At 42.0% G+C, this 26,831-nt stretch overlaps 1 protein-coding gene across 5 annotated transcripts in view; it reads left to right on the plus strand.

Annotated features, from left to right (window-relative positions):
- Positions 1–26,831, plus strand: part of MARCH3 (membrane associated ring-CH-type finger 3) — a 64,178-nt gene that overhangs the window by 28,044 nt on the left and 9,303 nt on the right. Inside the window, exons 2-4 of one of the 5 annotated variants that reach the window (XM_017806310.1) lie at positions 18,277–18,385; positions 19,767–19,974; positions 21,539–21,746. In XM_017806310.1, the coding sequence (XP_017661799.1) occupies positions 19,790–19,974; positions 21,539–21,746 (393 nt within the window). In that variant the 5' untranslated portion in view covers positions 18,277–18,385; positions 19,767–19,789. Of the gene's footprint in view, positions 1–9,415; positions 9,668–18,276; positions 18,386–18,785; positions 19,081–19,766; positions 19,975–21,538; positions 21,747–26,831 lie in introns of those variants that run through there. The other 4 variants (XM_017806312.1, XM_017806308.1, XM_017806309.1 and 1 more) reach the window with 4 other exon arrangements.

The raw sequence follows: 26,831 nt of genomic DNA on the forward strand, positions 1-26,831 counted from the left end.
TGGTGAGGTCAACAAAGGTTACACAGAGTCCTTTGTTCTGTTCCCTACACTTCTCTTGCAGTTGTCTGAGGACAAATACCATGTCTGTGGTACTCCTGTTGGCTCTGAAACCACACTGGCTTTCAGGTAGAATTCCTTCTGCTATAGCGGGTATTAGTCTGTTCAAAACTATTCTTGATGAGCGGAGGCAGGGCCTGGGCCCGGGCCAGCAAGAGCAACCCAGTGCCCGAGCCTCCACTCATAGCAAATACAACGTTTAGAACAACCGAGCTAAACAGAAGCTTTCTCAACAGGGCGGGCACACAGCCCCGCCACAGCTCTGCCTCACATCAGCTAGAGTTCCCAGGAGCACAGATGCAGTGCTGCAAGCCCTGCAAAATAAGCTAATAGCCAACAGCTCACCAGCACAGTGAACACAGCTAGCAACACAAAGGTAATGCTGCGAGACACAGCGAACATACAGCTATCAGCTACTATATTCAGCTCTTTAAGTCACAAAAAAGCAGCTTTACTAATTGGCAAGTTATCTTCTACTTTAAAAAGTTCTTCTGTGTTGCCGGGGGGAATAGTAGAGAGGCTGGGGGAGGGAAACTTTCTTTGTTGCTTAAAATCCTTAAAAGTGCCTTTTGAGTTTATCCCCACAAAACCAGAACACTGCAAGCAGGCCTGAGCAACCAATAACACAGATCATAGCACTTATGAATGCCAACAGCCTGCTCCAAAGACTGCGCTTCAACTTGCAGGACATCAGGACCAAAACATCCACCCTGCCTGCCAGTATAACTGCTAAGACCACCTGTACAGACCCCAGCTATGAAGGGCTCCCACAGCCCTGGAGAACCTCAGCAACATTGTCCACACCATACACCAACTTTAACCAATGCTGGAAAAAACTGCAGATTCACATCTATTCCTGCCCATTTTCTATCAAAAACTGACTGAACTGTTATTAACATGTTTGCTAAGATTATTTTTAAAGGTAAAAAACAGCTACAAGAGATAAATGAACAAAAACCTGAAGACTGTCTGCATTAGAATTGACATAGACTGATTTCTTACCGAGAACACTGGATTTCAAGCTGTGTGAGCAGATTATAATGATAACCTGTCTACTCTAGACACAGACTGTGATCAGAAATTGAAAAACTTACCTTCAATAGCTATGCTTTACTGCCATTCACAGATCACTCATATAACTGAATTTAACCATATAAAAATGTATATATCACCACGCTCACCCGCAAGACCAACAATAGTAGAAACAACACAACATAATAAGAAAAATATTAAAAAAGGGGGAGGAGGGGTTATAGGTCTTCTCTAGGTATGTAAACTTACATTAACTCTTCTTCAAAACAGAAAAATCACAACGAAACAGTAATTGATAAAACAGAACCAGAAGAAACACGTAAACAATAACCACTGCTAATTATAACTTATAGTTAAAAACAAAACAGAATGAAAATGCAGAAGATGTGAGAATGAAACGTGTGAGTAGCAGCCACTGAATGAATGGAAAAGTGTATGTGTGTGTGAAGATTCAAAAACACTCAGTAGCACAATATGTCAGTTATAAACACAATTAGACAACATTATCACCTCAGCCACATAAATTATTCTCAAATAACAGTAAGTACAATATTAATTCCCTCAGATAAAAAGTCTTACATATCTATAAACCATGAATAATTGAAAGTTGTACAGTTAATAAAGTTTTGAATATTGCACAGTTAAGAAGGTTGCACAAACTAATAAAGTTATTACCAGTCTTAATAAAGGCCTCACCACATACGGTCCTGGTTAATATAATGGTTAAGATAAGTTTATCTATGTTAAGAAATGTTTAAGAAAAAAGTTTAAAAATTGTTCTGTGACTTGTAATTATAATAAGAAAAGGGGAAATGTAGGGATTCATATTACAGGAAGAGTGCTGCAAAGCATTATCGGACTTGCAGTTCCTTTGATACTCTGTGACACATGCACAGTGAAGTGGTCTAATGTCATTGGTTGAAAGATCATGTGGTACAGTTTGAACATTGTATAAATACTGCTGTCCATTCTTAATAAACTAATTCAGTTACCGCACCTACACATGTGAGTACTTGGGTTTGTGCCAAAACAAGTACCACAGGGCAATACAAACAGCTAATTCCTGGTGTTGGGAAACAAAACACCTGCATGGCCAGTGAGGTAGGAATATCTGCGGAGAGCAGTAGCTGGGGATAAGTTGTTCAGCTCTCCATTTCACTATTTTAGTAGAGCTGGGATTCTCACAGGTCCATGTGCAGTTCAGAGAGTTATCACCTAATAAGTTGCACACTCATAATGGGCACTGCTGCTTTGGAATGGTCAGTGTGAGGTGCTGACCTATGTCAGCATCAGTGACATGAAAGAAGATGAAATAATCCAAGGATTTTAGATTGCAGGTGAAGTGCAATAGACCTTCCTCTTTTTTTTTTTTTTGTCATCAAAACAAAGCTCTGTTGTTCCAGTTCTCCTTGTGCTTTATCTCAACAGAGCCTGAGATAAAGAGAGGATGAACAGCATGAGGCAGGGTTGGACCTACAGTAATCTGCAATCCTTTCTTATCTGTGTGGTTCTTTCCAGCAGTGTGTGCGCTGCATGAGAACTTGTCTTGGCATTGCCTTGGCATCATTTTGAGGCCTTTTTGGAGTTCCCCTCCTCCATTTCCTAAGTCAAAGAAAATGTCCCTCAGCTGGAGTTGAACAATACTGATCATGTAAATCGGGGGATCTGACCCACTAAGTGTTTATTAGTGTTGGCATTTGAAAATGCAAACTGCAGCATAACAGCTATGGGTCCCTGCTCTTCTATAACATCCCAGTAGCAGTTCCTATTGACTGGTGGAGGTGTACTCAGTGTAGTTTGGCAGTTGACTTTTGTCAAGACTGGAGAGACAAAACCAGAAAGCACTTTCTCTGTGGCTGGCACACCATCATACTCGTGTCCCCCTCATCCAGATGCTTTACAAGCCTCACTCGGCTGAAGACTGGGAAGATTAGTTGTATCCTAAATAACTTATGATTTAGGTAATTGGTTTTCTGAGGACTTAAAAACTGTAAATCTGACACAGGGTCAGTGTTAGTTGTTTGTTTATCTGCTCTAGGCTGTTTATGAGAAGCATCAAATGCATTTATCTCTAAAATGCTTGAAAATAGGATGGGTGTAACATTTCATGGTTGTAACTGGAATTAGTGAATATACAGGCCTTGTTTAAGCTCTTCATATGAGGACAGGCTTACAGCTTCATCTGTTGGGCTGCTTGAACCACCAATTTAGTCTTTAGTGATTCCCCTTGACGTCTCTGTGAAACAGAATGAAGTTACTTCTGTGGGTCCCACAGGAGACCTTATGAACTGTTACAGAGATCTTCAGGAGAGCATGATTTTGTGACAGACTTGTGACCATCACCAAGCATATTGTTTATGATATATCCTTTCTAAAGCATGCCCAGGAAATAAGTTTCTAGTATGAGGTCTTAAGTCATATGTGAGGGAGACTGGTGCAGCAGGGGAAGGAGTTATTAATTTAGTGCAAATAGGAGTATCAGTAAAACACAGAATCAGCTTTGTTTTCTAGGACCAGTCCCTAAAGATGATCAGACCTTCAGAAGCTGAAAATTGAATCCCATTTTTTTTTTTCTCCTCCCAGCAAGTTGCACATCCTCTTTTTCATAACTGCTGAAGCTGTGGTTTCTCTGACTTAGTGCATGCATCTGTGCCAAGATGGGCAGGAAGATGAATGTGGGAGCTAATCTTCCCATTCCTGCTGTTCTTCTGCTTGTGCCTGTAACCTTCCAATCCATGCAGCTTAATTGCCACATAAAAGCATAGTTTCCCTTACAGCAACTTATTTTAAATTTAGACGCGTTCTAAAACTTAACAGATCAAAGTATTTCAATAGCACAAGAGAAACTCATCCATAATAAAGCTCTTAAATCTCACGTCATGGCTGTAAGCCGCCTTCATTGTGCAGGAATGATTCGTCCCTCACTTATTGTGACTACAGGGTTGTGTTGCAGAGGTGTGGCAATCCTCCTTTTATGGATACATCTTGAGCTGGAAGTAATTGGCAGCCACAAGGCTGGTGTGGGCTTTCAGCTGTAACATAAAACAGAGTTAATTTCTAGCTGCTGTTTGACTGCCTGTCATTCAGGTGCTGCCCATATAAACAGCCAGCATTTTATACAAACTAAAAAAAGTGCAGTGGAAAAGAACAACTGGAAGTGCTTCACTGGATGTTACTGTAGTAGTCTTGGTCTGCTGCCATTAGGGTTTAGAAATTAATAGGCAACTCTCAGTTCTTTTAAATGTTTTATATGTGCATATGTTCCTCTGGCTTTCTTGATTTCATGCTCTCATCCACTTGTTCATTTTCTTACTCATTTTACAGGTTTCAGACAGAGTTTGATTTAAAAGCTTCTATTAATGGAAGTGGAATAATGAAAAATGAAAGTGACTATGGCTCAATTTTGCCACATTTTATAAATGTCAACATGTTAAAATCAAATGATACAAGGATATCTTTATTCCAGGTCATTTGGGTTGTGATTGGCAGACCTTTCCCATTTGCTTGTTTGCATTGTGTATCAGAGAATCATAGAATCAGCCAGATTGGGAAAGATCTCTGAGATCATCAAGTCTTGATCCAACACTGCTGTGGTTACTAGACCATGGCACTAAGTGCCACATCCAGTCTCATCTTAAAAACCTCCAGGGATGGTGAATCACCTCCATGGGCAGCCCATTCCAATGCCTGATTACTCTCTCTGTAAAAAGTTTCTTCCTAATATCCAACCTAAACTTCCTCTAGCAGAGCTTAAGACCATGCCCTCTTGTTCTACTGCTGGTTGCCTGGGAGAAGAGACCAACTTGCACCTGGCTACAACCTCCTTTCAGGGAGTTATAGAGAGTGATGAGGTCTCCCCTGAGCCTCCTCTTCTCCAGGCTGAACAGTCCCAGCTCCCTCAGCCTCTCCTCACAGGACTTGTGCTCAAGTCCCTTCACCAGCCTTGTTGCTCTTCTCTGGACCTGCTCCAGCACCTCAATATCCTTCCTGAACTGAGGGCCCCAGAACTGGACACAGCACTCCAGGTGTGGCCTCACCAGTGCTGAGTACAGGGGAAGAATCACTTCCCTGGTCCTGCTGGTCACACTGTTCCTGATATAGGCCAGGATGCCATTGGCCTTCTTGGCCACCTGGGCACACTGCTGGCTCATGTTCAGCTTCCTGTCAATCCAAACTCCCATGTCCCTCTCTGCCTGGCTGCCAGCCACTCTGTCCCCAGCCTGTAGCGCTGCAGGGGGTTGTTGTGGCCAAAGTGCAGGACCCAGCACTTTGCCTTGTTGAACCTCATCCCACTGGAATCAGCCCATCTCTCCAGCTTGTCCAGGTCCCTCTGCAGAGCCCTCCTGCCTTCCAGCTGATTGACACTCCCTCCTAGCTTGGTGTCATCTGCAAATTTGCTAATGGTGCACTCAATCCCCTCATCCAGATCATCAGTAAAGATGTTTAACAGAACTGGGCCCAACACTGATCCCTGGAGGACACCACTAGTGACCAGCTGCCAACTGGATGCAGCACCGTTCACCACCACTCTCTGGGCCCAGCCCTGCAGCCAGTTCCTAACCCAGCACAGAGTGCCCCTGTCCAAGCCATGGGCTGCAGCCTTTTCAAGAGAATGCTGTGGGAGACAGTGTCAAAGGCTTTGCTGAAGTCGAGGTAGACACATCCACAGCCTTCCCCGCATCCATCAGGTGGGTCACCTGACCATAAAAGGAGATCAGGTTGGTCAGACAGGACCTGCCCTTCCTAAACCTGTGCTGCCTGGGTCTGATCCCTTGTCCATCCTGTAGGTATTGTGTGATTGCACTTAGGATGATCTGCCTCATAAGCTTGCCAGGCACTGAGGTCAGACTGACAGGCCTGTAGTTTCCTGGGTCCTCCTTGTAGCCCTTTTTGTGGGTCGGTGTAACATTCCCCAACTTCCAATCATTTGGGACCTCCCCAGTGAGCCAGTACTGTTTGTAAATGATGGAGAGTGGCTTGGCGAGCTCTTCTTAGGAGAGCACAGCATGGTCAGGAATATGAGCAGGTATGTTTTTTTCCTCCCTAAGACCTGAAGACACAAATGGCAATGATTCAGTTGCCACCTTCCATTTGCACTCTCACACACAAAAATAAACAAATGAAATTTGGACTCCCTCATCTCCTATGCTGCCCTGTTGCAGTTAGTTGTCTTTGTTAAGCATCAGGCTCCTGTTGTTTTGCTTTTGACAAGACACCTGAGTGCGTGGGTTGACGACGGACAAAGATGCACTCAGACAGCAAGTTGGCAGGCAAGGATTTTATTATAAACAAACTTGTTCTTTTTATCCACATCTCCTCTGTCCACACGCCTGTATCTCATCTCTAATTGGTTTCTAGCTTCTGTGCACGTGCCCCATCTCCTCTCCTGACAGGTTGCCAGTCTCTCTTCTCATGTCCAAACACATTCCTCTATCTGCAGCTGTTTTTCTTCTTTTTCTCACACTTTCTTCCTTAATGATGTTTTACTTGTTCTTTTGCCAGGCTACAGCTGTAGCTCAAGGTCAAAGCTGCCCGTGGCCTAACCATCCTCCACAGTGGGTCTGGTGGGGACCAAGTTTGTTCAGTATTTTGGGGCTGAAACAGTCAATTTCCTGTCTCTGTTTTAGTTTTTTTTCAGGTCTGCTTGGCAGTTGTGAGCTGATGGCTCTATGCAATGAGATAGATAAATCTGAGTTTCTGGGAACACTTGGTCACAAATACTTATCCATAATTAATTCATCCACTGGCTGTATCAGCAGCTGGGAATGTAATGTGCTTGAAGCAGAAAGTCCAGATCTCACAAACGTTAGAGGCATATATGTGTTTTAGTTATTGCAAGGATGGGACTGTTCAGCTTTGGAGAAGAGCTGAGGAGGGGTTGGAACAAGGCTTTGGATTACTTGCAATTAATTTTTCTCACTCTTTTGATGCAGTGTTCCACACTAGGGCTACAAATATACTGTACATCTGGAGGATATTACATAGAAAATCATGTCAAGAGCATTAATATATATATTTTTAGAATGATGTGATATCAGGAAATCATTCTGTTTCTGTGCTCTGGTAAGAGATAAATTAGGAGTTAGAAAGGAAGGAAAGTTGTTGGAGGATGTAATCTTTCTAACAAAAACATTGAGCATTCATTTGATGGAAAATTGAACAAATTTAAGGGCAATTATGACTACTGAGAACAATGCCTAGATGGTATGAAGAATGTAATTAACCTTTGTCAATGCAGCAGTCTCAAAATGATGAGACAAAAATTCACCAAGACTCACTGGTTTACTAAGATCTTTATACATAAAGTGATCTGTTTTTTGACTTCCGTATCAATTATATTATAAAATATGGAAAAAAAATTGGGACCCAGAAGCAACCACTCAAAAATGCTCTAGTCAATGGCAAGAAAGGTAAAAGTGATGGAGATAGTCTAACGTAAAACAAAAAATGATTGACTCATACAAATTACAGGGTGAAAAATGATCTTTCTAGCAATAGGGAAAAGCTATGAGACATAGTACCAAATGAGGAAATTTGTTTCAGTGTTTCCCTCTAACAGGGTATAATTCCTGCCAGGCTACTAAACCTCTGGAGGCCATTAAACTGATAATGAAGTGCCACGCTAAAAATAATTGCTCTGCTTTTTTCCAGTTGCCAGAACCAGCAGAATCATCTGTATACTCAAGTTACTACTGAGTTTGAGACATCTCTGCGTAGAAGCCTCCTGAGATGAGAAGTGTCATCTTTTCTCTGTCACTCAAAGCAGAGTTCAGTGCTCATCATGTACTAAATAAGGAGATAGAATTGGGAACTAGTCATTTGATCTTGTATGTCTGCTCACCATGTTTGGATTACCATTAAGTGTGCTTTAAAAGCTTAAACCTGAGCATTAAGTGAACCAAGGAAGGTGCTCTGCATAGACAATGTGGTATGCTTGTTTATTCTACTAAATAGTGTCTAGTTTTATGGGACCCCTTTGAAGCCAGATCCTAAACTTTACATTTCATGTAAAGCAATGCCAGGAGAGCAAGTCTTGTCCCTCTTGGGAACTACAGAAACTTTAATTGCTTGTTTTCTAAGATTTTATAATGTTTTGGAGGGAGAACTAGGTTGGTAAAAGGCATTGCTAAAGGCAAATAATTACTTTATCTTAGTTTCTGCTTCTGGCTGTTCACAACATCTCCAGAAACCCCAGAATTTTGCAGCCCCCAAGGTAAAAACTTGGAGCTCTTTAGTTATTTTGCCCTTTGGCAACAATTAATTTCACATAGATTCATCTGCAATAGAGTCAGTATGCTCAGCCAAGTTCTAGTGTTTCTATGTTCCTGGATGCTTTCTGTGCCATCAGTGATGCTTTATGATATGCAAAGTGGTATAAATGTGTGAAAATGTTTTGATGAGACATAAGTGAATTTACAATATGATTCTGGTTTAAAAGTGTGGCTGGAGGAATATCACAATCATCACATTTTCAGACCCAGTGGGACTTGGCCCTGGTGTTCAGGGCAATCCCTGGGATCAGTCCAGGCTGGGGATGAGCTGCCCTGGGGAGAAGGACTTGGGGGTGCTGGTGGGGGAGAGGCTGGACATGGCCCAGCACAGAAACCCCCCATGCCCTGGGCTGATCCCTCAGTGTGGGCAGCAGGGCAGGGGGGAATTCTGCCCCTCTGCCTCCTCAGGTGAGACCCCACCTGCAGAGCTGCCTCCAGCCCTGGGGGCCCAGCACAGCAAGGACATGGAGCTGCTGGAGCAAATCCAGAGGAGGCACCAAAAGGAATTAATATGCAGTATATATTGGTTGCGGGGCTGAATATTTGCTGTGAATAGATGAATGTTGTCCCTTTAGATATGGGTACGTGTTGATTTTTTAACTGTGTTCTGGCCAAAGTAATGTAAGTAAATTATTTCATAATTGTAAACTGTAGTGTATCCCTGTGAAGTATGAGCATGAAGCCTGATCCAAGAGACATTGAAAGAGTTGTTTCAAGACATTCATAATTACCAACAGCACATTTCTTATATTACTCTTCAGAAGTAACATTACTTACTTATTATATTACTCTGTCAGGAAGTTAAGAAATAAATTTTGCTCAAGGATCTGGGACTTGCTACCGCTAGGTGCAATTTTCTAGACTAGTAATAGCACACTGAAAATTTCTGCAGCTCTAGAAAACATTTGATGGAGATCACAACCAGTGTTAATGACAGGGGACCAAAATCAGGCTACAATGGCTAGCAAGGAATTTCACCAATTGAGAGAGCTATATCAGGTAAACTGTGCTGTACATGTAGCCCCTTGTAGTAGTTTAGTCTAGGCCTTCCTTGGTGACTAGTTTGTAACAAAGGAAGTGCCCATATTACCTGGTATTCCGTACGATTTTTACGTAAGCCAGGAGTATAAGAAGAAAGGAGGAAAGGTCTTCGCTCTCTTTCCTTCTGGCGGCTTTGGAGGTACAGACTCCCTGCTATTAAGTCTGTCGTGCTGGGGAGTGAGGCCTGGTAAGGCCTTGCCGACCTTGGGAGGCGGAGGGTGCTGGCAGTCATTCCAGTGCGACTTTCTGTTGTCCCAAGGAGAGTAGTAAGATATTCTTTTGCTAATTCTTTTAGTTGCTATATGTTGGGCTATTGATCCTGTATATTTTATTTTGTTTTTGTTCCTTTTTTTTTCCTTCCCCCTTCCGTTTCCCTTTTCCCTTGGAGTTGTGCATGGTATTTCAACTGTACATAGCTGTATATGTCATAAATACATTTATTTTCATATAAGTTTGGCTAGTTTGGATTTTTCATAGTTTTTTTATTTAGCACTGACCTGAGGTTATTTCGGTGTTGGGTCTGGGATTTGGTGGGGAGCCAAGTGAAACTTAGACGCCCCTGAAGGAAGAGGCAGCAATGGTGCAACTTAGACAATAGTTATTATACTACTGCAAAGTTAAAATAGTCCTGTGCCAAGTGTATCATGGGTATGGAAGAAATTCTGCATCTCATGGTTGATTTCAGTGCAGAAGCCACAGTAACACAGAGAGTAACATCCCAACTGACATCAGCACCCCCTCCAAACTTCCCTTGCCTTTATTTTTCATTTTATTAAGGCTAACACCTAGATCACTTCTAAATCTTGTAGTTTTTCTTGTTGGTATTTCTCTTGGATTTGAATAAGGAGAATAATGTTGTCCAGTCCAATTTGGTCTTTGCCATTTTGAATTGTGGTTCTCATTCACTAATGCAGCATTTCGGTAATTTGCTTGAAGGTTACCGAAAATAAATTGAATTTTATATGCTTTATTTTGCAGCAGTTATTTTTCCTTTCCATGTCTGCATGTCAGATCTGATTTGTTTGACAATGACTAAAAGCATTCTTGGTGTGCTTGATGCTGGATAAGGAATGGGACTTTCCAGTCCTTGTAGCATATAGTTTTACATAACACATCATATATGCATGTAAAACTAGATAGTAGGGAGTTATCACTGGTTTTAATTAACTCACAGTATTCCCATGTGTTTGTCACCTGCGGACTAAAGTGCAAGTCTTGGAGTTCAAGAACTCACATTCAAGTTCAGGGAGAAATCTTTATGTAAACATTGTAGAAACTCATGGAGTTTGTACTTTGCTCAAGCTGAGAGAAATACACTAATATGAGAACAGAAAGAGTTTATTTTCCTGTGTGAAGGCAAATGCTTTTGTCTGAGGGTAAAAAGAGAAAAGGGAAAGGAATAGACCTGTGTTTTGATGCATTTTGATTTTTGAAAAGTTTTGTTCTTTTTCAAACAATATTTTTGGAAGAGAAATTCCCTCATCAATAGACATCAAAAGTTCAGCAACTGCCAACTAAAACACAAAATAAAATAATACAAAGTAAATTCTCTTTAGTGAAGGGAAAGAGGCTTGTTAGATGGCACCTTCAGAAACACATGAGGTGGTCACACAGTTTTAGAATAAGCAAAAGCATATATTGTACATGTAAATATGTTTGTTTGGGACATGCTTTGCAAAGCATCACATACAAGTGTAGTTTCATGTATTCGCGGACTACCATCAGCTTATTCATTGCTGAATAAAACATTAGGCTTGAATCGACCCCATGGAGTTCTCAGTCTCATTGTATCAGGGGAAGGAAAGGTAGAAGTCTTCTGATTGTACTTGATACACCCAGGCTTCAATACAAAGTACCAGAAGATGCTTCTACTTATGCAGGTACCTTGCAGAGAGCACTCCTGAAAGGCTTCACAGGGTGAGACACTTGGGATGCATCACACAGAAAGGGAAGGAGTGCTCTGTACAGGAAATAAATGTTAATATTAAATTTTTAAGCAGATGAAGACTAAGAAAAAATAAATTAATATGAAGCAATCTGACTGATTTCAAGTTAAATTTCAATGCATTAAAACAAAGGTATTCAGGGTGTGATAATAATCTTTATTTCTGGTTCAAAACTGAAATAATAAGGAGAAGTTATATTCATTGAGCTTCTAATGGAAGGTTTTGTTATCAAATGCAAGACTGATGTAGGCAATATTGCTAAACTCTAGAATGAAAATATAGAGCTGTCAAAAAGAGAAGTGTTTTCAATTTTCTACTTTCTACTTTTCTACTTTTAATTTGAAAGGGGGTTTAATATCTTTTCTAACTTTCATACATTGACCTGCTTTTCCATCAACAGCGAAAAGTATAAACATGATAATTGTAATAGGATTATATTTGTGTGTAGTATTGACTGCAAGAGCTCAAAGAATCAAATATTCTAAAAGTGTGCAAATAATTAACTTAGTAATGATGAACAAAAGAATTAGCATTTCAGTCGAGCTGTCTGTGGAAATACTGTGTCCACATTTCTTCAAGTGTCCACCATTAATAATTAAAAATATTTTGCTTTTTGCTGTCTCTTTTTGCCGGCTCTTTTTGCCCTGCAGTTCTCAGGCTCTTGCCCCCATCACCAGCTAGCACTCCCCGTGTCCTCTGTCGTTCAAGCTCCTGTACAGACAAGTTTCTTGGTCACAGTCCCACTAAAAATCTATGCAGACTTTACCACTGTGAGCCATGAAAAACCACAGGCTAAAAAACCGATCCCATTTGTCAAAGGATTAATTTGTACAAGCTTTACATGAATGAGAATTAATTACTAAACCCCAGGCATGAGGCTAAGCAGTATTTTACAACTTTTGCAGTTTAAGCAAGTCATTTTTAGCTTGACTTTACCTGGTCAGGAAGAATCATTTGAATTCAGCTGATGTTTACCCCAGTGAGTAGGAAATGAAGAAGAGTTAGAGGTTTATTATGTGGGACAGGGCAATAATTCATATGATGTTTGCAGCCCTCCTTTCAGCCTTGCAGTGGAAATGGGAAGAGTTATTTTTGCATGTTCTTTCAGAATGTTCTCTTCAGAACAAAGTACTTGATGATTAGAGTTGAATCCTGGCTTTAAGGGACTTGACGTGGGATTCCTTGTCCTTCAGCACTTGTTGAGAACAAATTAAATTCTCATCTTACAGGTTTTAGGCCAGGAAGTAAATATGCAAATCTGGCATTTGGTTACAAAATCTGCTTGTCTCATCTGTATAAGGTGACCTAATTTAGAGAATCTAGAACCTTCTAATGTAAAAAACCAAGCTTCTGGGCCTTTTAACTTATAAACTTTCAGCATATAAGTAGATACTAATTCATTCACTGCATTTTGGTGCTTAAATGTGAAAACACTGTGGTTTAAGCCACATCCTATTTAATTACTAGGAAACAGCGATTCAAGGCAATGCCAACCCCACACCCCTGTGGGGGAAGCCACCCTTCAGATTCATTCTGGGTCAGACTTTGGGAACCACACTGGTTTTGTGGGAAGGCGGACTTCCAAGTTCATACTCGCCAATGAAAAGAAATGGGGGACAGCACTATCCCAGCACTTAGCGTAATTCTGGCAGTAATGATCATTTTATGGCCTTAGACTTGGTCTTTTAACAAAGGCAGCTTTGGGGTTCTGCTGGCAGGTTAACTCACGCCCTTGTGGCTGCAGCCTGTGGAGGGTTGGTGTGACTCTCCAGGTACAGCCACTGCCAGGCTGGCAGGAGGGAAGGGACCTGTCTGGGGGAAGCTTTGTCCCATTGTCCCCCAAAACTGGCCAATAAATGGGGCCAGAATAAGCAGGAAGTTTGTGGGCAGGAGTGGGGAAAGAAGACAGTGGCGTTCTCAGGTGGATGTGGCAGTGGAAAAATGGGAATTTAGGAACATTTAGGGTGAGCATCTTCCTCCATTTGCAGGGATTCTGCATGAGTGTAGTTGCCCAGATATAGGTGCAAACAAGCCTTGGCCTCCAGCTTTCTCAGCTGAGGAAGCCTAGTAAAGAGATGTTATGTAGTGACAAATGGACTAGTGGAGATTGGGTAAAGAAGATGGAAAATTCTTAATCATTTTGACTCCTCCACTCCAGGTTTCAGCAAAACTACTACATCATTCCTCACTGAGGACGCTTATTTTGGAACAGTGTCTCTTTAGTACCACCTTTTACAGAGTAACCTTTAACATTCACACTCCTGTCCTCCTTACCTAAGGCATTTGGGCACAGTGCACAGGATGTCACTCAGTGTTTGGAAGCCAGCATATAAGAAACACTCATCTATGATTATGCTTAGTAAAGGTGCAGTAAAGCACATTAGGCTGTTTTATTCATTCCTATGTTCTACCAGTTTCTGTAGACACATGTAACTCATTTATGCAAAGGGAAGTTGTGGAAAGACTGGTTTTCTGCAGCTCACGTTGCTCCAGAGAACCTTGCACCAGCTTTTTCAACTCAGGGGTGGGGGGAATCCACTGTCTTGCATTCCAACTTCTGTGAGGGAATACATTTCTCCTAGAAAAGTCTAATACTAGAAAAGAAAAGGTATATGTTTCCTTGTACTTTGAAAGAAGCTATCATTACTATTTCCAGATAAGTTGTAAGTAAGCCATATTTATATCCTCTCTTTTTTCTTATTAATGCAAGACTAAATTGCTATGAGCACAACTACTTATGTATTTATCATGTGGCATCTTTCATTACAACAACCAAAAAAAGAAAAAAAAAATCTAAGGAAATGACCCAAGTTAGTGGCTGTGCAGACATATAAAGCAATTTATTCAAGTCCACAGTGCCAAATATGTAGTTGATTGCGCTCATGGTGAAGTGGTTTAAGTTCAGTACATAGCAAAACCCCATTGATTTATGGGTGGGCAGTGAAGTTTTAAATGCATGGGCAGACTCTTAAGGACTGTTCATGCTAAACTGCTTTGTGCCTCAGACTAGCACTCAGTTCTTTGATGTGCTTGTTTATAAAATTGCACTTTGCATGCAGCCTACTGCATAGTGGGTTTTAAAAGGTCCTGGAGACTCTCTGCAGTGACACTACCTGAATAGAAAATGCTACCTACGGCATGAAAAATTAATAAAATGTGGGCTGAAACAGAGTAAAATTGCTTAATATCAGTGGGATTTGTGCTACTTTCTATATGTTGAAGTGCTTTAATGTGAAATGTCTCCTGCTCAACTGGTGAACAATTACTACATTTTCTTCTTGCACCATTCGGTTGTCTCTCATAGCTCCTTGGGAGACTGTGGTGGTGTAATTGTTGCAGAATGAATGCTAGGTTATATGGATCCTTAACAAAAATTTTCTCCAGCCTCTTCCACCTGTCACCATGTTCGAGAACTACTGTGTCCTGATGCTGCCTCTGTCACTGATGGCTTAATGCCAGTGAGGGCTTTACATCTCCATAATGAACAGGTTAAGCAGCATCTTACATGTCTTGTATATACTAAGTCACATATGACTGTCAGATACAGGAATTCCTCTTCTCAAGTTACAGGAATTAATTTTTTGCTTTGGAGGACTTAGGGGTCTTTAGGTGCACATCCTGTGGACTTAAGATATTTTTTACTCAGAGTTACTGCACCTTTTTATTTTCTTTATTTTTTAGCGAGCAGGAGCAAATGTACTAATTGCACTGATCCTTAGATGCTAGGAATTTCCCATTAGGAGTTCTGGCCTTAGCTGCTATTCTTACTTCAAAGGAGTTGGGTGTCTTGGGGAAGCAAATGTAGAAAGGACAGGACATGGCTTTGAGTGCCAGAGGGGACAGGGGCAGTAGCTCAAGATCCCAGGTTGTGCCTGCTCTTCAGGCATCTCCCATGGCACAGGGTTCCTAAGTTGCAATGATCAGCTGACAGTTGCCAGCTGATTTTTAAGAAACTGAAAAATCTGAAAAAAATTATGGATCTATCCCCCATGCTGGTGAACAGCATCCAGGGCTACAACTGGAACTGCCACTTACTCCACTAGTTCCTTTACTCAGTAGCTCCAGTGTGATTGAAACCAGGAGGGGATCCTTGAAGCTCTTCGTGGTGGATTGTGGAGCAAAGAGTCAAGAAATATTTAAAACAATCCCATTATGAGTGTCTTGGACATGATGCACGGAAAATTTCATGTCTGTCAGAGTTACTAAAATAGGATTTTAGCAGGTGTCCTGGGGATTCCTGCTCCTTTAGAAAGGTTCTGTCTGTCCCATCTTCACAGTACTTCGCTTCATTTCCTGTAGCAGCGGGGTCTTTATATGATAAAGAATGCAGTCCGCTCTTCGTGAGGTGAAAATCAAAGAGACTGTATTCAAATTCGCGCTCCCTTTTATCCCCTAAAACCATGTGACCTTGTAACCAATGGGGTTGTCCATCTAGGCGCATGCTCCCTTGGGCTTCTCTGCCCCGGTATGTCCTCTGTACCTTTGGACACGCCTCCTACAATTTCCTAGTAGGTAAAAAACTAGGAAGTTTCACGGTACTCTGGAGTTGAGACTTTTGGTTCTTCTTTTGCATTTTCCAGTGGGAAGGGGAAGCTGAGGGACCACACAGCAAGTCATCCAGTTACTGCAATGCATGTTTTAGTCTCTGGAGCATCTTAATGTACTTGCAGTGGGATGGGCCTTAGTCACTATTAGCTTATCTGCCTAAGTGTTTAACTTCTGAGAGGTTTTCCAACCAGTCCTGCCTTCTGTCCTGCTGTAACTAAACCCATAACAGTAGTTTAATTAAACCATGGGTCTTTTGTGCATAGTAATTTTTCTCTAAGGATCATGCAAAGTGCAGATAGTTGGAATATGGATGTGCTTCATATTGTTGGAAGAGCTGAAATTGGAGAGTCACTCTGAAAGAGAGAATTTTTCAACACCCAGAAGAAAATCATAGAATCATAGAATCACAGAATCAGCTGGGTAGGAAAAGACCACCGAGATCATCAAGTCCAACCCTTGATCCAACACTGCCATGGTTACTAGACCATGGCACTAAGTGCCACATCCAGTCTCATCTTAAAAACCTCCAGGGACGGTGAATCCACCATCTCTGTGGGTAGCCCATTCCAATGTCTGATTACTTTCTGTAAAGAATTTCTTCCTAATATCCAACCTAAATTTCCCCTGGCAGAGCTTAAGACCGTAAATCTTGTGTCATGGAAGTGAGAAGAGGACGTCAGAGACTGGTACCAAAGGCAAAACAGAAAAACAAGAACAGGGAAAGATCTGATTTAAATATTACAGTAGTAGGGTAATCTTAGATTTTGTGTAGAAAGAGATATGCAAAATGAGTGGGTACAGTGACACAGAAAAGAAACAAAAAGAGCTAATTACTAGATTTCTTCAAATATTCATTCATCATACCAAATCCAGCCACTTTTCTTTTAATTTTCTGGCATCTGAAATAAATATTGGTATTTGGCTTCCCCAATTAAATATTGCATCACTTCATAAATACTACTAAACACATCTTCCTGGTTTTCTTCTTTTTTTTGCTCTCTCCTATTACGGTATTTTTGACAGATTTCCACCTCTTTCAGGTGCAAAACATTTTGGCAGAACATAATACATACACATGGGTAAATACTGATGTTGGGGTTTAGTGGCAGGTAAAATTTACAACTACTTAATGACAGCTTTGGTTCAGATTTGTTTAGGATCTCTGTACTTCTCAGTACAATTAATTTTCATAATTTATCATGGGCTTTGGTATTTAAGCACATATTATTTAATTCTATAATTGTATTACTTTTCAGGGACACACACTGATTTAGTGTGAAAATAGTTCTTCTGAAATCAGAAAAATATGTTGTAACTTCTAAATTTCTTTTAAAAAAAGAATAAAGTAGAAAGTGTTTATGCATATTTGCTTTGCCAACGTGGGATATCAAATGCATTATTGCATGCAGAAGTTTGAATTAACATCCTTGTTGAGATGTAGCTACATTATTTCTCATGTGCTTTAAAGCTTTGCATTTAGTTGCTCTTCTGATGCTTCAGCAAGTGCTTAAACTCAGCAAATGATTGATGGATGTGTTTGTAAAGGCTTGGATGATCACTTTATACAAAATTATAAACCTGCTGTTGTACTTAATGAGGTCAGTGAAGCAATCAGAAAAGAAATATATAATTCTGTAGCATGGGTCTGTAAGCATGATACTTCTTAGGCTTTTTAAGTTTAATGAAGCAGCTAGTCAGCTGCTGAATATTCTTGTCAAACAGTCTCAGCATGGATTTTAAAACTAAAATGTTGCTGAATATTATGGTCTCCTTGGAGAGTCCCTGGCTCTTATTCCCTTTTAAAAGTCTGAATTTTTTATATGTTAATGGTTTTGAAATCAGCCATTTGCTTCCTTTTCATTGTAAATGAGGCCTGGGGTCTGATTTCCTTCCCTGTTCTCTGAATGCTGTATCCTCATCAGCGGTCTCAGTTCACTTTCTGGGGTATGTGTGGTTTGAAAATAGCTAAAATAATCCTGTAAAACAAACACTTTGCCAAGCATTTTCCCATTTTAGATGCCCTTCTAAGAATATGAGTCCCTGTGTGAAAATTTGCATGGTACAACTGAGCCAGTACCCACATCAGTCCTACAAAATCTTACTGCCAGAAACTTCCATTCAGGGAGCTTCTGAAGGTTAGCACTATTACTCAAATCCAATGAAGTCAAATTACAAGGTTTCTTTTAAGCCCCAGAGAAACACTACTGTTTAAAGGAGTTTATTAGTGTTTAGTTCTCAACTGCAGTGCTGGTACTACACTGTGGTGTGACTGTGGTATTCGGTGCAAAATGCATTTTTTTGAGGGTTAAACTCTGCAACGTGTCTTAACTGTAGCCAAGTGTCTCAAGGCATACTAGGAAGTCTTTTCCTCCCTTTTGAAGAGGGATTAACCCACCCTGTACAAATGCTGACCTGAAGAGGAATCCTGCAGGCACACAGCCTGTGGAACCATGCAGCTTCCCCTCACCTAGCCAGGAACATCCTACCAAGGTATCAGGAATTTACATTCCCAGGCTCTTTGTGACCAGCATAACCCTTCCTTTCCAATTACCACAGCTGAAAGTGCCATACAAAACACATGTTAAAGAGCAAAGCAGAGAAGAAACAAACTAGCTAGCTGTGATTTCTACCTCACCTTGTGGCATAAATTACCACTGCGTGCAGGCTGTTATTAAGCAGGTCTGTGTGACTAAAGCCCTACACAGGAATAATTGCCAGGTCTGCGCTCTGCTGTGGGCTGGTGATAGAAGACACTAAGCACCAGTGGAGTGTTTTCAGAGAGGATCTGAAGTGCATCAGCCATTCTCTCCTCCAATACGTAACTCTTCCTGTTGGCAGACTGTAGCAGCCTTTAAACTGTGTCTTCGTTTAACAAGATTACAACTTAAAAATTAAGAGACTTCGGATGGAAGTGCGGAAGAGGAAAAAAGAAACAGCTTTTTATTAACAAAATCTGAATAAACGACAAATGGTGCAATCAAAAACCTTCAGAGGAAACAAAACAAAGTCCCAGTTCCCCAGGTGGGAGGGAGAAAGCCGCGGCAGCCCTGGGGGGGGCGGTGGGGGTGGTTGGGGGGAAATGCAGGACTATAGCTGCTCGCAGCCCTGTGTACTGGCAGTCAGGAATGAAAGAGTCCTTTTTCCCACAGGCAGTCTTGAAAGAAGAATACCTCCCTCCGAGATGGGTCGGTCTCTCTCTCTCTGCCATTCTCTGCGAGGTGTCCCGTGCGGAAAAACTCTTCCTCTCGGGAAAAGAGAACGAGGCAGCCAAAAACTGGGCTCCTTCTCTGTCCGGTCCCAGACCAAACCCCAAAAGCCCTTGAACAAAGGAGTTCCCAGCTGTCCCTGCGGTCACCGTGCTTTCCCGTGAGCCCTTCCCCTCTCCCCGCCCCTGTGCTGCCCCTCACGTCCGGCCCTGCTCTGCTCCCAACCCCTCCCTGACTCTCCCCCGTCCTGGAAGAAACAGATGGCGGGGGTGGGGGGAGGACACGGGGACGGGACCCTAGGGAAAAAAAGAAAATTCCAACATCTCTTTTCAAACCTATGACAAACTAAAAAGGGCACAAGTAAAGATTGTATAGTCCTTTGAAACATTTCAAAGGCGAGGGAGTGACAAATGGTTCAGTCTTTCCATTTATCGCTTGTGACCTTAGGAGTCTGCAGAGGGAAAAAAAAGCAGCAGAGAGCTCTGTCTTGCTGTGTCTGAGACGGACAGACTGTTTTTCAGTGTCACATAATGTTTTAAGCTGCCAAGCAGGCTTCAGGAGTCTGGGGCAGGGAGCTAGGAATGTTTCTGCTCACAGGGGAAGCAGACAGGGATTGACGTGCCCTTTGCCCCGCACACCACCACCCTGTTCTCCCTCTTGCCCAGATGGGGACCCGCTGCCCAGCGCCATGAGGACGAGCCGCTGCAGTCACCTGCCAGGAGTCCCACCAGAGCACCCACTGGCTCCTGTGGGCAAGGCCCTGCCTGGTGGCAGCGGTGCCCCAGCCAGCAGCTGCCCTCAGTATGTCATGCAGGTGTCGTCCAAAGATGGGCAGCTGCTCTCCTCTGTCGTGAGGACGCTTGTGACACAGAGGTACGTGGGGACAGTAAATTGGGATGGGCCCTTCCCTACTGGATGCACCTTCCACAGGTGCTGCTGCGAGCCCGGCGGGAGCCTGAAGGAAAGATATGCTGTGTTTCATGAAACATTACCACAATGCACTTGTCATTGAACCCTCATTCTAATATTGTCACTGAAAATGTTGGGATAAATCAAATTCTTTATTTTTTTTAGTATTAGAAAGCAGGCTTACTTAACTCACAGTGCTGGGTGCACATGGGGTCCCTCCACATGCACACACACTTTGAAAACTTTTCATTATTTGTACATTCTAGCCAACAGAGAAACTAATATTCATTGTCTATAAATTGCATAATTCTCTCATTAATTAGTATTCTAACGGTTACTGATTTCTCATTTCGGCTAATCAATCCAGACTTTCAGTCTTTTTTATCATCTTTTTATTCCCAGATACAGAGTGTTTCAGTACAACTGCTGAATTGTCTTTCTTAGTTTCTTTTTTATCTGAAAATGTCCTTGTGGTCTCTCAGCCTTTGTTTGTTGAAGCATGTCAACGTTGGTTTAGCAAAACCTAAAGTTTCAGTGATTTTCCCAAACTGTGTTCTCACAATGGCAGCTTATGACAAACCTTGCTGAACACTGGTTACAGTGGACATACACACTGCTTATGGTTAATTAAAATAATTAATTGGAAAAGTTAATTAAAACAATTAATTAGAAAAGTTATTAGGAAAGTTATATTGTTTCTGACAGCATCATAGTGATTATGCTACATAATGTGGTACATTTCCTAAACATTTCCCAAGCCAGAGTGACATTTTGTCCGTGGTAGTGACAAAATCTTCATTTCTGAGATCACCTGATTTGGTATATGTGGTAGGGAGAGTTTTTGTTTCCAAGACCTCAACCAAGAGATTGACCTTCTCAACCTCAGCAGTCAGGGGAGCTGAGCTGAAGCTGCAGTGAAGAGGCTCCATGTTTCAGCAGCTCTGGTGCTCCCAGCCTGCTTCCTCTTTCCTCCCACTGCACCCAGGCACCACCCAAGGACTGCCTTCCTCTTTCCTGAAAGATTCCTCTGTAAAACAGAGTATCTTAAGAGTTAAAATCAGTCTTTAGGTTATCAGTGGCAGGAGGAGCACTCCTCTCCCTTTGCATGTTAGCACTTCCCACCAGGAAGGTGGGTGGATTGAGGGGAGGCAGTGCAGAAGAAAAGGCCAGAGGATCACCATTGGAATAAGAGGTGGCACCCTGTACAATGAGGAGTGATGACACACATCACCACTAGCATAAGAGCTGCCCAGCTGAGGCAGATTTAAAACTTCCCTGATGCACTTGGAGATTTCTTGCACCACTGCTTTGTGAAGAGGTGGGAAATACAAAAATGCAGAAGCACTCGGTTATCTGTCTCTCACCTTCCACTCTGGTGTTTTTGCTTTACACTTTCTGTTGGCCCAGCAGCTTGGAGTAGTAATTACAGAGCAAAGTACTCAATCTACAAGTGTTTCCTGCACTGTTAATTCGTGACATGCACAGAGCCTGGTGTACTGGCCAGTGATTTTCTCTCCCCTTCCTCCAGCAGCCCCTTCAATGACCGGCTGATCTGCAGGATCTGCCACGAGGGCAGCAGCCAGGAGGACCTACTGTCCCCCTGCGAATGTACAGGGACCCTGGGGACCATTCACCGCAGCTGCCTGGAGCACTGGCTGTCCTTTTCAAACACCAGCTGCTGTGAACTCTGCCACTTCAGGTTTGCAGTGGAGCGCAAACCCAGGCCACTGGTGGAGGTCAGTACGTGGGGCACGTCCGTGAAAGCTCAGCTTTACTGAGAAAATCATGTTTGTTTCGTACGGGCGTCACAAAGCCTTTGCAGCTCCATGGAAGCCACAGCGAGCTGTGAATTTGGGGCTTGGCAGTCTGAGGGCAGGAGCTCAGGGAAAGGGCAGGAATAACAAAACCCTAATTTTGAACTGAATCAAAACAAGAGAGAAGAACAGGATCAATGGGTTTGCTTCAGTGCAAACCTGAGTGAGGATTTGAGAAACAGTGTGCAGCAAATTCCTAGAATATCAGACAGCTTGGTTAATGGAAGAGAGGTAAGTAATTGTTTCTGTAGAAAGCAAGACAAGTGTCAGGACTCAGCATGTTAAATATAGGTCAGGAATTTTTTTTGTTCTTGCTTTTGAGAGAGAGGTAACAAACTGAGGAGCCTTAGAAATGTAGTTTCCATGTCAAGCCCACAAGAAGGAATTGTTCTTGTATGGTGTCTGGCATGTTTAGCCATTTGTGAGTGACCTTTTGGCCTCCTCTTGCCTATGTACTAGACTTAACAGTGAATTGGGCAGTTGTTTCTCCCTTATCAATGAAAATTCAGTTTTTGCCAACAACAGATGTTTTAGCAGCATCATGAAGTTCTACAGGTTTTAGGGGCCTTTTGGTCCTCAGAAAAAGAAAAAAAAAACAACAAAAAATTAAAAACCCAAAGTCACTGTCTTGACACTTTTAATGAACTTTGTCCTCCCGTGTACTAATCTGGAAAAAGAGGAAGCAAAAATTATGGTTTCTGTTGAATTTAAAAATTAATTACAATAGTAACATTTGACAAAATTAATGAGACGCATCTTCTTGTACCAATTGGTGACTTACAGGCTGAGCTTGGGTTCAGGACAACATATCTATCCTGTGCATTTTAGTTGTTCTGTAAATTTTGTCATTACTGGTGAAAGGATTTGGTGCTAAATACATCTTTGGTGCTTCTTGCAGGACTCCAGTCTCTGCAGGGAAGCTGGTCTCAGTTTGAGAAATGCTGATGTTGAGTGTTCTCAGGCTGTCAGCAACTAAGCAGCAGAATCTTTACAACTGAGCATTCTCCAATTTAAATGGCAACGTCTTCTGGATGTTCAGCTGCTCTGAGCCTATGCCAAAGAGTTCTTGGTTGCAGCTCTGGCACAAGAGTGGTTTCACTCTGCATTTGCCTTCTGAGAAGAAAGATAAGCAATGCTGAGGCAGTGCAAAGTAAACAGTTTGGTTTTAGAGCTCAACTTCACCAAGATATTCCCTTGTAACAGCTCCTCATGCGGCTTGTGTTGCATAGATTGGATGTGGCACTGGTCAGTGCTGATAATGTTTGAAGGAGTCAAAAGCAAAGCTAAACCTGCCTGGGCTGGGAGACTTTTGTTGCTTGATAGTTCCCTGCTGAAGTGAGACTTCTCTTTGGCCAAAGCAGTAATAAATAATAGCAACTACAGCAATGATAATTACAGTAATAATGATAAAGTTGCCTTTTGTTTCTCAGCTGAGGACAAATAAGAACCATGTGCAAGAACGTTTCTGAAACAGTTAAATGTTTTTATCTTTACTACCTAATATTTTCTGGCTTCTCAGCTGCTTACACCCATGGTATTTTGGTGCAGTAATCGACAATTGTGTGCAATTGCAGAAAAGGTAATAAAAAAGCACAGTCCTTTGTGATCCTATGAAAGGACTATGTTTTCAGTTTAGAAGGAAATTGAAGATGTATTTTTATAGTTGAGAGCAGCAGAGACAAAGAGGAACTGAGTTGCACATAAGGGGACAAATTAAAAAGAAGGATAATCAAACTTCTTGATTTCTGCTAGTGTAATTTAAGTTTGTCCTGAAAGTTTATATTTGTTTAGTACATGGTGCTTTGAAATGCAAAGACCTCCCCATGCAAATAATTACAGCAAATCTGAAAGTTCCCAAAGCATGACTAAATCAGATGCAAGTAGCCAGATTCCCCCATCCTCTTTGTCCTAAAAGCACTTCACTGTCTGTCTGTCTGTGTTACCTAGAGTGTGAGGTCATGAAGGGAGGTTTATCAGATATAGCAGGACCATCTCTCACAAAAATCTGCTGTAATGTTCGGGTGAGTGACAAGCCAAAGTGGCCATCTGCTTTTAACACCATTATGTGTATATGTTTGGGGTGCGGTGTCAAAGTTCTCTTCCTTTAGTGAGATAATTGGTTCTCCAAATATTCCCCTGAACTAGATAATGGAAATGGTAAATAGTCCTCCTTTCATTGGAGGTGAACGATGCATGTACCAATGCATTTTAGGAGGTCAAGAGGGACTGTTGTACTCATAAAGTGATTTGTACAGCATAGTCTATAGAAGCTCATCCAGTAACTCCTCAGCAGGCCCTGTATCGTGTAGAGAATACATCCCATTCAGGGGTCAGTGACAGTATAAAAATGTTTGAAGCAATCAGTCATCGTATTGATCTTTTCTCCTAGAAATCTTCGATCAAGGAAAAAAAGGGAATTTCTGACTATTCAAAGATATATTATTCTCCTTCTTAGAGGGGACCAAAAAAGAAAAAAAGAAAAGAGCACAGTATTGTGTTTTCTCCCCATCCCTTCACTGGACTGATCACTGCTTTTTAGTGCCCTAGCTATGGGTGTGGAATAAATTTGTATCAATGGAAACAAATTGAGATACTTCACTTGCTTTAACCAGAAACATCATACCTGCTGTCAGTGCTCAGGAGAGGCTGCAGCAGCAGTGAACTTGAAATGAAGTGAGCAGTAAGTGGCAAAGCTAATTGTTCAGCCATATTCCTTCCTCTTTGTGTAATCATTGTGGAAGCAGCAGAGGATTTCTTGCTGCACATCGTGATTGGATGAGAACATAGCATTTCTCCCCCCTGCCCCTCACCATGTTGTTAGTTTTCCACTAGTTCATTATGAAATGAAAGCATAAAATTTTGTTGTAAGATGTCTTTGTGTTCTCTTTTAGGCAGTTGCTCATGGTTGCACTAAGGATGTGAGGCCATGCACTCAAACAGGAGATCTTTAGCTCCGATGCAAGGGACATATCTACAGCTGTATTCTGCTTCCTACATAGGACACAAAAATGCAAGGAGGTCACTTATGCTTTTCCTTCCTAGCTTATATTATGTGCAGCAGCCTGGTTTTTTTTCCTAGATTTTCTTTGCAAGGAAAAGCTTCTCTCTGGTCAACTGCATACTTCTCAAGGATAGTTTTTGCCATAGGACATGGATTTTTTATCTAGGGGAAAAGCTTGTCCCAAGAAATGTACGATCTGCTAAATTTTTGATGCCTAAAACCCAAACAGAGAGGCAGGAAATGGTAGTACGATCTGTCAGGCAGATCCATCTTCCCAACATCAAATTTGCCAAGCTCCTTGGCCTGTGGCTATGGATTTACCATATGTAGGATGGAAAAAATTCTGTCAAAGATGGACTGGTAAAGAAAAAGAAGAAAACAGCTCAAATGTTATAGAAACAGAAGTTTTTAATGTTGTTTAAACATGTCTTAAAATGGCTTTCTGCGTTTCTGCAAACTCACTGCTCCTTCTTCCCGACACCCTCTGTGAAGGACTCTTATCCCCCATACAGTAGTGTCCTGGGAAGATGTCCTGAGGTGTTCTCATTGGCCTTTGTTAACCCCTTCCTATTGGCTGTTAACTCTTTACCTGATTGGTTTTTCTGTAAGACCCTGAACCTGTAATTGGTTCCCTTTTAACCCTCCTAAAAGCCTTATAAACCCCTATCCCCACAATAAACTTCCTCTTTCGTCTGTCCCTCCCTGGTGGTCTGTGTGAGCTCCTTACGGGGGTCGCTGGGCCACATGGCGGGGGCAGGGGGAAGAGCATTCACCTCCAGGTAATGGGCTGGCACCCAGAGCCTGAAGGTCCCCCTCCAATTGATCTGCTGTATTGGCCCACTTCTTTTTTTAACTGAGATGATTCTCCCCAGAAGAGCTGTGTTTCCAAACCATGAATCAGGTACTATGGTGGTGACTAACTAGTCCTTCGGCGTTCAAGGAAAACGATTTGTGTCTTTTGCCTCTTGTTGTAATGGATAAAGGAGCTCTGGTGACTTGCCCTTTGGCAATTCAAAGCAGCTCAGATTTAAATTGTCTTGATTATGGGCTGCACTGTATGGGAACTGTTGTGCTCCCTCCAGCTGACTCTGCTTATGGTGGGACTTCTCAGAGCACTGAGACCTCAAACTTCCTTTTTTCCCCATCACTTGTGAACTTCTTCCATCACAGCAGTGCTGGGGAGATTGGGCTATGTTGTTGTAAAGAAGGAAGAGACCGATTGTGGTACACAAAGACTTGTTTTCATATTGAAGATCACTGAGTCCTTCAGTTCATCTCCCTTCTGGAAGGCACCTGCCAAGCTCTACCATGGAAAACTGAAACATCAGTGCCAATCACTGGAGCTTTCTGTCTCATTTTGAAGCTACCATTTGGAGTCGTTTTTGCTAGATAACAGCAGCCCTTGGCAGGCATCAGCAGAGCAAGTCTAGCCATTTCATTTGATTTCAAAGCTCGTTCTTCGGATAAGAGGATTGGAGACATCACAGTCAGTTAAATGGAGCTATTTGCCAATAGTCCAAGAGGTCTTGTCCACATGCACAGGGTTCACAATAATGCAAAATTCAACTCAGGAAGTGCAGTCAAGGTCTGAACCCACCTCTTCTACCCTGTGCTAAATGTGCAGCATCCCTGTACAGTGTAATGGAAACTACAGGTGTGTGGGGCATATGCCTGGGCATGTGCATATCTCAATATCAAGGTGCCTAAGGATGAGTATCCCAAAGGAAAAAGCAGCTGCTGCTGAGTAGCCCTCCTTCTCTCTCCCAGGTCTTGGTCCCTCCACTGCCAGTGAGATCCTGTCTGTTTGACACAGAGGTCCCAGACTGAAGCAGCAGAAACTCTAGACATAGAAGGAAAGATAGATTTATAATATGGTGGTTGGTATGCATAGATCTGATGTTCCTTGTGACAAGCTGGGAGGATCTCAAAACCAGCACAGTGAAATCAAACTGGCAGCAATTTCAATTAGTGACTGTTACAGACCTTCCTGTTTTATATAAACCTTT

Source organism: Lepidothrix coronata, unplaced genomic scaffold (genome assembly GCF_001604755.1).
Source record: "Lepidothrix coronata isolate B3197 unplaced genomic scaffold, Lepidothrix_coronata-1.0 Scaffold14, whole genome shotgun sequence".
NCBI lineage: Eukaryota > Metazoa > Chordata > Aves > Passeriformes > Pipridae > Lepidothrix > Lepidothrix coronata.